Source organism: Aphelocoma coerulescens, chromosome 2 (assembly GCF_041296385.1).
Source record: "Aphelocoma coerulescens isolate FSJ_1873_10779 chromosome 2, UR_Acoe_1.0, whole genome shotgun sequence".
Taxonomy (NCBI): Eukaryota; Metazoa; Chordata; class Aves; order Passeriformes; family Corvidae; genus Aphelocoma; species Aphelocoma coerulescens.
Genome location: NC_091015.1, coordinates 54,280,049 through 54,289,410, shown reverse-complemented (window position 1 = coordinate 54,289,410; position 9,362 = coordinate 54,280,049). Strand labels below are relative to the sequence as shown.

At 43.2% G+C, this 9,362-nt stretch overlaps 1 protein-coding gene across 1 annotated transcript in view; it reads right to left on the bottom strand.

The window, feature by feature from the left end:
* Positions 1-301: 301 nt before the first annotated feature.
* ULK4 (unc-51 like kinase 4) overlaps positions 302-9,362 on the bottom strand; it is a 212,224-nt gene continuing 203,163 nt past the window's right edge. The window contains exons 35-36 of the mRNA XM_069007521.1: positions 3,880-3,968; positions 302-941 (exon numbers count right to left, since the gene is read on the bottom strand). Of these exons, the coding sequence (XP_068863622.1) occupies positions 857-941; positions 3,880-3,968 (174 nt within the window). The 3' untranslated portion in view covers positions 302-856. The remainder of the gene's footprint in view (positions 942-3,879; positions 3,969-9,362) is intronic.

Genomic DNA, 9,362 nt, shown 5'->3' with positions numbered 1-9,362 from the left:
GCTCTTATAGGCACCTGTGCTTGGTGGATGCAGCAAGAACATGGAGTTGCTGCACTGAAAGACGCCAACCACAGCACATGCAGAGAAGAATTCAACTCTTCACACACTGTGGGATCTGCAAGCTCTAGAGGACCCTTTCTGGGGCACTGGCTTTTACTGGGGCTTTGGCAAACTGCCAGGGTCATCATCACACTTCTTCTCAAAGAACCGTAGCCAGGAGTGTTGGCAGCTGAGAACACCTGTGCAGCTTAAGCCGTGCAGTGCTAGGCAAAGGAGGGGCACGCAAACGGCTGCTGAGCAGAAACCTGGGTACCATCTATCATCCTTACATGCCACATACTCACAGCCTCTGTGTGATCACAGTGGTTGGGCACTGGTTGCTTGAGGTGAACAATATTGTCTGTCTTGATAAAAAGGTATTTTCTAGTGCCAGTCACAAGCCTGAGGTGACCCCTTAAGATGAACAGCCAAGGCAGTCACCTGGTCCAAAAGATAAATGAGCATTTCTAACAGCAGCTTGAAATAGTGAAACACTTTATATTGTGAAGTAACTCTACTATTTATTTAATTTACACTTTCAAGCTATCAAATACTTGAGCTACATCATGTAATGCCAGCAAGGCAAAGTAGTAACCAAGAATTCATCCTTACAGGGGTTTAAAAAACAAACCACCACCCCCTCTGATCCCAAACCAGCTTCCCTCCCTTCCTGAGCCAGCCCAAATTCTGCATATGCTGCAGCTCAGATTGCTAAATGAGTTACATCTGCTCAGCTCATCTGAGGGTGTTCCTGCAGGACTGAAGTGATGAGCAGGTTACAGAACCTGCATGTTTCCAAAGGCTGGTCAAAAATGGTTCACTTGGGAGTCTTGATATTTTCATGTCCCACTGTTCTCAGAATTTCAGATGCCAAGGAAGCAACAGCAATGTCAGCATGAGAGCTAGGAATTAAAACCAGTAACATCTATTAGACATCCTCAGGAGAAAAAAATGTTTTGTTCAAATTCCACATTTGCCTTTATCTATGCTGGAAAACTCTTGAGTAGCCATTAACTGCACTCTCTACCTGCTTTTCTGTTAAGCAGTAACATATAACCAGTGATTGTGCCCTGTAGCCACTCTTGTGTAGAAATGAATTTGAGCTCAAACTCCCAGTCACTGCTACCTCACTCAACCTCCTCTGTAAAAGGAAGCACACAGGATTCATCATACACCCCGTGACTCCACACACACACACTTCCAGCTTGACAGAAAGATGTATTTTCACACACACACAGCCCTCTCTGCCTGCAGCACTGCTCTGCACAGGCAGGCACTGCCACTGCAGGTGTTGCCCACCTCCTGCAAGGAGGAGCAACAGCCCCTCCAACCACAGTGCTGCACGAGGCCCTTTGCTTCCTCACCTAAGGTTTTATTACATATTTTTTGCCTATTTTTTTCTTCTGGAAACACATTTTTTTCTAGCACTGGAACAGCATTGGAACATTACTGGTAGTCCACAGAATCAAGTACTTTTAGTTTCTTTATGGACTCCCATCCCTCATCTCTAGCTTAGAAAGGATACCAGCAGACCAATCTGCAACTTCCTTGATTGCTGCTAATGACAATACTTACCCGTACTCCACAGTTTGGGGAATGCAGAGCTAACCAGAAAATCCAAATGAACAGTTCACACTACATAAGCCAATGTCTTAATAATCAGCAATTTAAATCAGAAAATTCAGTTATCTGAAACAAATTCATCTTAGCAACTGTCTTCATTGAAAAATAAATGTCCATGATCCCACATTTTAAAGCATGGATTTGATTCCAGGTGGTCACTGGGCAAAATGGGTTGGTCATGTCACTCTTAAAAGTGCCTGTTCCAACTAGCTCAGGAAGCATCACAGAGAGAGAGTTTGGCAATCCATGGCTGCTACACGGCAGCAGGGGAGCATCAAAAGCAGCTTTCAATCCAAACAGTGCCCTTCTCCTGGCACGTGACTGCTCGGCTGGAACCCCAGTTCTGACACATAGGAAGAGGGAGAGATTAGAAACCTGTCTGTAAGAAATGAGCAAAGCGAAAACACTCCTCAAGCAATTCAAACCAGTGGTAATATGTGGGTGGAAGGGCCTGGGAGTTTAGACTACCCCGAGGATGGCTTAGATCCAGGTCTCAGCTGTAGCCGCCTCTAAACCATTTCTGGTTCTGCAGGAGATACAGAGAGGCTCCTTAACCAGGTTCAAAGCACAGGTGAGGAGACCAAGTTTATTAGGTCACAAGGACTATTCTGGGAAAGATGCCACATAAGGAAATCTGAAGAGAAGGCAGAATATCCATACCTTCCACAACCAAATGTCCATTCAACTATGTCTGATAAAGCTTCCTAACCCCAGGCTTCCCCTGTCTGCCTGTTGCCAATTTATGCATGTCAGCCCCAAGAATCAGCCTGAAACCCTCTCAGTCTCCTCTGGAGGCAAATGGATAGGGACATGTGTTCCCTAAAGAAGAAGGGGAGGAGGGGAAATGAAATCCATGAGTTCTCAGGGGCTCCCTTGTTGCTGTTGCAGTGCAGGAGCTCAGCACAGCAGAGGGACCTGGCTCACCCTAATGTATCTGAACAGTTCCCAATGGCACCAGCTGGAATTTGATCTACTGAGCATCTTGTGTTAAATAAGAGCAAGTACTGTTTAGTTGGGCTCTGTAGCATGTGTTTTTCTGCATACAGAAATGCATAGACTAATAAACTACTGAGGAAGCCAGAAAAGCAGAATTCAAAGACAGTGACTGGGCTATCTGGTGCCTCTAATGCTGAAATACTCCCAACAGAGTGAAAGCTGTTTCTAACAGAAGAAAAGCCCATCTTCCCCCCCACTCTCATCTTCAGCGGTGGTGCCTGTATCTCCCTTGGGGAGAGCTGACATTTTATTGTACTGAGATAATTTAATGTGTCATACAAAACCCTGTGAGTCAGCAGCTGAGTGTGCAAGAGGGATGCTGACTGCTCTCAACAGGTTTAGTTAGTCCTTGGTGAACACCTCCTTACACTCACCACATCCCAACATTTCCTTTTCACGTCTGCCCACGCCCCTCCTTCCTTCCAACACAGGCTACCACACTGCCATAATGTTGAGGAGCCAATTTTCCCAAAAGCCTGCATTTGGGAGCACAAAGAGCACTGAAGAGATTATCTTGAGTGTTTCAAAAACTGACCTCTGAACTACAACTTTTCTATGAATTTTAGTTCAACCAGGAGTGAAGAAGCCTAACAGCCCACAGCAGAAGTACAAAATTTGTTTTGAGAGACAGACAACAGCCATTCATTCATTCATATGTCCAAGGAGGATTAGATATGGGAAAGTCTATGGGAGATGAGATAAGGTTTGGCCAATTTGTTGGGACTAGCACCTCTTTTCTTGCAGAGAAGGCCATGGTATTCCTCTAAGTCGTGTGCCTTCTGGAGAAGCCACAGGTATTCTTAAACAAAAGCAGTTCTGTTCTCCAGCCACGTTTGAAAGGAATCAGTTTGCAAGTGCATCAACCACAGCCACATTAACACAGGGCACAAATGTCACATTGTGCATGCAGCCCACTCTGCCAAGAACCACTGACAGGAATCTGGTTATAGAGACCAAGGTTTGGAACAAAATAATAAATTTTTAAAAAAATAAATCCACAGAACTGACACACACAAGGAGCCAGACTGTGCCGCAGCTGGGGATCAAAGTGTGCCGCAGGCTCTGATGGAGAGGACTTTGGAGGAGAGCAGTGCAGGGAGGGGGGCCAGGACAGAAACCTGAGAAGCTCTTACTGCACAGAATTACAGAAGGCCATTGCAGACAAAAGAGGAGAGGAGCGCTCTGAGCCCTGGAAATTCCTGGAAGCCTGAGGGAACTCACCTGGCAGTTTGGGCCAGGCTCTCTAGAGCCTGGATAAGAGCATCACCATCATTCCTCAGGCTCTCTGAGTGCTTCTTGTTTGAAGTTATCTGGAACAAAAAGAAAGAACCATTAACAAAGGCTTAGCAAAAGATTCTTCTCTGTCATTTTTGTGGGATAAGAGAGAGGGAAACAAGTTACAGCATTTATTACAATTGTAAATGGAATGTGACATTGAAGAGACCCACAAGAAAGTCCCTTTTACTGAATTTTAGGCAGAGACCATCTAAAACGTCTTGGCTTAATTAACAATACTCACCCATGTTCTGAGTCCCTGTATGTGTGCAAATTCACATATCACAGTCTGCCAATCCTGATTTCATCCTTAGTATCAATGCAAATACAAGCCCCATTTAGTCTGAATCCCAGGGATATCTTGGAGAGGCAATTATTTTCATTTCTCACTTCAGGGAAAAAGAAACCAAGCTTCTACCAGCCTTCAGATCAGGATGTGTGGGGTTTCTCTGAGAGAAGCCAGGTTAAAATCACTGCAAAGTTGGTAATTGCATATGGAAATTTTTCTTGCCCCTCATCAGTCATTAGGAGTTACCTGCACAGGGCTGTCACCCACAGAGCAGGGGGCTGAGTGACCAAAGCTATATGCCCTTTCGTGTCAAATGAATCCTGATTGTAGCTGATTTTGCTGCTGGTGTGGTTTATTCCATGAATCTGCAATGACTGGTTTATTGTTTCTCCAGCCTTAAGTAGTACAACTACAGAGCTCCAAGCAGCCATGCATTTCCTGACAGTTAAGCAGGTGAATGGGAAGGTCACGGAACATGACATGAAGCCTCCTGCACTATAGCTCAGACACTGAGCACTCGGCAGCTTGCTGAAAAGCTCTTGTATCTCCAACAGATTACTAAAAAATCTGGTTTGCATGTCAGCTCCTGCTTGCAAAGGTAAATAAATCTTGGCTGAAGAGAAAGGAAAAGGGGAGGAGCAGAGCAGCTGATTATTTTGATACCGGAGGAGTTAATACTTGAAACGATGACTTCTAATCCCAAAACCTGGCAAGGACTTGTAAGCTTTAGCGTGCTGCGGCTGGCCCTATTTACCATTGATCCAGCATCTGGGCAATACGCCTTCACATCCTCCTCTTAAATCACAACAGAAGCTGTATTTACAGCTGCCATCCCACCATAATTTATCAGCAGTGATTCTGCAACAACAGTGTCACTGCATCTGTAATTGTAACATCCTGTAGTTTGGCAGTTACAGGGAACCGGGACCTGCCTGAAGTAAACTAAAACATATCCTGTATTTTGGAAAAAAAACAGTGATGCCATTACCTGAGCACAAATCATTGGTAAATCCTGACTACAGATCATTAAACCCTTACACTCTCTTGAGGTTTATATCTGATTCTTTCAGTTTACATTTCAGAAATCCACTATTCTCTATTTGTTACCTGCTAGACACAGAAAATGTTTTGTAAACTGGGTTCTGAATGTGAGAACAACACCACATATAATAGGAGCAGTACAGGGAGAAAAGTACTTTCATCACAAGACATTGCTTTCTGTTCGTAAAGAGTGCTCATGCCTCTACCAAACATTTCCCTGCAACTCCTGCAGCTCACCAGCCACTGCCACATTCCTTGCACTTTCCACATTCATGCCCCTTGTTCATTCTGCACACTTTAAAAAGCCGAGAGGTCACAGGGGAAGGAAGGTCGCTAGGACTGAATCATGCTCCATAAAACCACCAGGTCAAATAAAGGCTACAGATATCTCTCATTCTACTACATCCTAACTTTTGGGTGCTGACATTTGTACAACTCTCACAGTCTCCTCACAAAATAGCCAATGGCATCATACAGAAAACATTCAAAACATGCTCAACTCTAAAATCTGGTATGAAGAAAAAAGTTTAATTCTAAAATGATGTATTTCAAACAATAACAGTCCAAATGAGTCACCGGGTCTGACTATAAGCCTGCCCATGCTGCAGCATGCCTTGTGTCACTATTAAGAACACATTTCTGTGCATACAATGCATTTGAATAGAAAGGATTAAAATGGCTTTATATGCACAGAAATTGTAAAAGACTGAAACAGAAACACCCATGAGATCATCTACACCACCTCCCTGTTAGACTTCACTGTGTAGAGCAGCTTTCAGCCACAAGCAATGGGCTCCCATGGCATCCATCCAGAGGGGCTACTCCCCAGGCTAACAAAATGCTTCAGTAAGATCCTTTCAGCAGTAAAAGTGGTAGCATAAGGAGGGAAAGGATCAGCATGAGCTGCCTCCAGTCCATCTAAATTAAGTATAACCCAAATTTAGAATGTATTTTCTTGAGAGTGCCAACTACCAGCTTCATACAAACCAAGGGGTGTTGGTGAAGAACCAACCTGTCCAGTCGGCAGTGCCACCTGTGCTCACACAGAACTCACCCAGACCAAACAGGGCTGCACAGATTTACATGGGCAGCTGGGGCTTCCCCACCAGCTCTTTGTCACCACTGTCCAGAAAAATGGAAGCTATCCACCACCAGGCACTCACTCCATGGGCCTGGGAGGGGACCAACTCTGTAGTAGCAGGAAAATTGAGGGCTGAATATAGGGTGAGCTGCCAGCACCCAGGAGCCAGCTCAGCCACAGCTGCCTATGATTTCTGTCAGCACTCTCATGCTCTTACTGCTCTGATCACTGGCACTTACTTGCCCTTTATCTCAGTCTGAGTAGATCTGATTGCTCCCTGAGCAACTGGAAGGTCTCTTGCATATGACAGATTACATCATGCTTCACAGGAGATTGTGAGAAGTATTATCTGAATCACTGTTCACTTTCAAGATGAAACTTTACTCATGTTTCTTATTTAAAAACTGTTTCAGTCTCATCTTCCTTTTGTTCCATAGATTATAATAAACTATGACAGGACATAAAACCACCATTCACCAAAATTTGAGAAATTAATGTATTCTTCACTTTGTTATCTTTTTCTTCTACCCGCCATTTCTGCCCCTTTTATTCACACCAGTTCTAGTTCTCATTCATTTGGCATTTTAACAACTAGTTTAATGATCTCTTGTAATATTGCTGTTTGTTAGGGCTGGCTGCAACACAGATTCAATGACATAATCAATAGCAATTCCTTCAATTAACAATGTAATTAAATCTCAGTTTAGTTGTACACTCACTGCAATTTAACAAGAATTTCAAAATTACAGCCTACAACCATTCAGCAGCTCTGCTCTCTTCTATCCTATTAAACAAGGGTGAGCCATAAGGAATACAGTAGTTCATATATAACAATCAGTATTTCCTAAAATGCAAGAGAACTGTTCAGGTATTACGGTGCTGCTGAACACAAGGGAAGGAAAAGTTATCGTATAAAACATTTCCACTGGAATATCGACTTCACTAATAAACTGAGGAGTTTTGCATTCTTGTTCTAAGAAGAGATTTTTGCAATTCAAATTTCAAGAAAGTGCAGAAACTTAAGGGACAATTACCCCTGTTAAGGTTGGTTTCATAATGCTGAACTGCTTTCTCTGATTAGTTGTCACATTTTGTAATTTACAATGGAGATAAAGGACCTAGGCAGTAAACTACTCTCTCGCCATTTTTAAGAGAAAGAAATTCTTCTTTGTTGAGGTTTCAAGTGAACCATAAACTTAATGTCTGTGAAGTAAACTGGGAAATAATGCAAAAATAAGGAGCTTTTTATTTGAAAAACCTTTTCTTGGTTGAAGAAAGGTCTCGGGAGCATATTCAGCTGCACCTTCAAGTATCATCTTCTCAAATAAACAACTGCTGGAGATGTTCACCATTTGCACGCACAACAGATTCTTTTCTTCAAGCTACTACCATGTCTGTATACACAGATACAAGCAACACACGTCAAACTGTACCTCTTTCTCACAAACTGTTTCTTTCTCTTTCCCAAACATACATATTTTAACCTCATAAAGTGATGCTTCCTTACTTTTTCATAAAAATTTAATATAATTAAGCTAATTACAGGTACTCAGTACTTGCTCAACTTTACTGGCACAGGCTGAAAGCAGCCACGTGGGTAAGGCAGAAGCTGCTGCGGGGGTTGATTTATCAGAACTACCAGATACTCATAGGTCCAATGTCAGCGTTACCTGAATATTGACACATGCTGTGAATAAAGTATCACTTATCCCTTGTTGGAAGCTTTTCTGTGACTGGAACTTGTACCTTCAGCTCATACTGCAGTAAAAACAACCATCAATATATTTCTTCTATGGACTAACTGGGACCTTATGTAGGATATGAAATATAATATCAAAATTAAGTTTTCAGACTAAAAAACATTTAAGAATTAAGCACACTCCTACTGCCCTCTAGACACTATTCAATTAATGTCTTCATAATAAGTGCTATTCCTGCAATTTTAAATATGCATCTCAGACTTCTCATTCCTACTTCCACCTTTGACTGGCTTAAGGCACTGTCAGTAGGACACAGAGCCTTTCATCCCCAACCAAAGCTGCTGTTTCAAATGTCAGCGAGGCTGGTGGTGACTGAAAGTTGATGGCTATTCACAGCTGCTTAGTGTGACCTTATTCCCATTTTTTAAGGAACAAATGTCACAAAATATAGTGGTGTTAAAAACATTGCTATAGCTGATGTGACAGCCCAGCAAATAAGTCAATGGGATAGTAACTTCAGAAATGAGGCACAATGCCTGGGCTGGAGGGGAAAACCTTTTAGTGTTGTGACCCATCTTATGCCTATCCCAGGGCATTTAATGGTACTTTTCCTCCCAGGCTGTCAGTGCTGAACTATTCACAAGCACTGCAGTAATCAAATAAATCATGTCACTTGGCTTGTCATTCACAACTCATGACGTGGCCAGAAATATGCAGCCATTCCTTCTCAATGCAGGAGCACAATAACCAAGCAAATACTGCAACCAGGGACTCATTTGGGTGAACTAAAACTAACAGATCCATTGGCTGTGGACTTACGAAACATAAGTGTTTACTTCATTATAAATTGCTCTCCAAACATATGCACTAAGCTGGCAGTGCCCAAAGGAAATATAATAAATGAACTCATCATTTCTCATGATGAATCAGGCGGGTCTGTCACTTCTGTAGGCCTGCACACTTACTCTTACCAAGTAATGTAGCCCTACGTTTGCGTAACGAAGGGCCAGACCCAATAAAGCATTTGGAGCCTATAAAGTAGAGGCTGTGATGATGTCAGCCCCCAAAGAGGAATCCCAAGCAGGCACCCAGATACCTGCACAGTGCATGCGGAGTGCCGCTGCCAAACGCCATGGAAACCTCCTGTTGAGAATGAAGTTACCCAAATTCACTCTTGTCTCTGGAGCTCAGGTTGCTAACACAGCCAGTGAAAGCTCATGGTCCAGACAGCACAGAGCACAATGGCTTTTCCCAGTGCCCCCACAGCAGGCTGTGGGCTCCCAGGCTCTCCTGTAGTCCTCTCCCCTTTTCTAGGCAA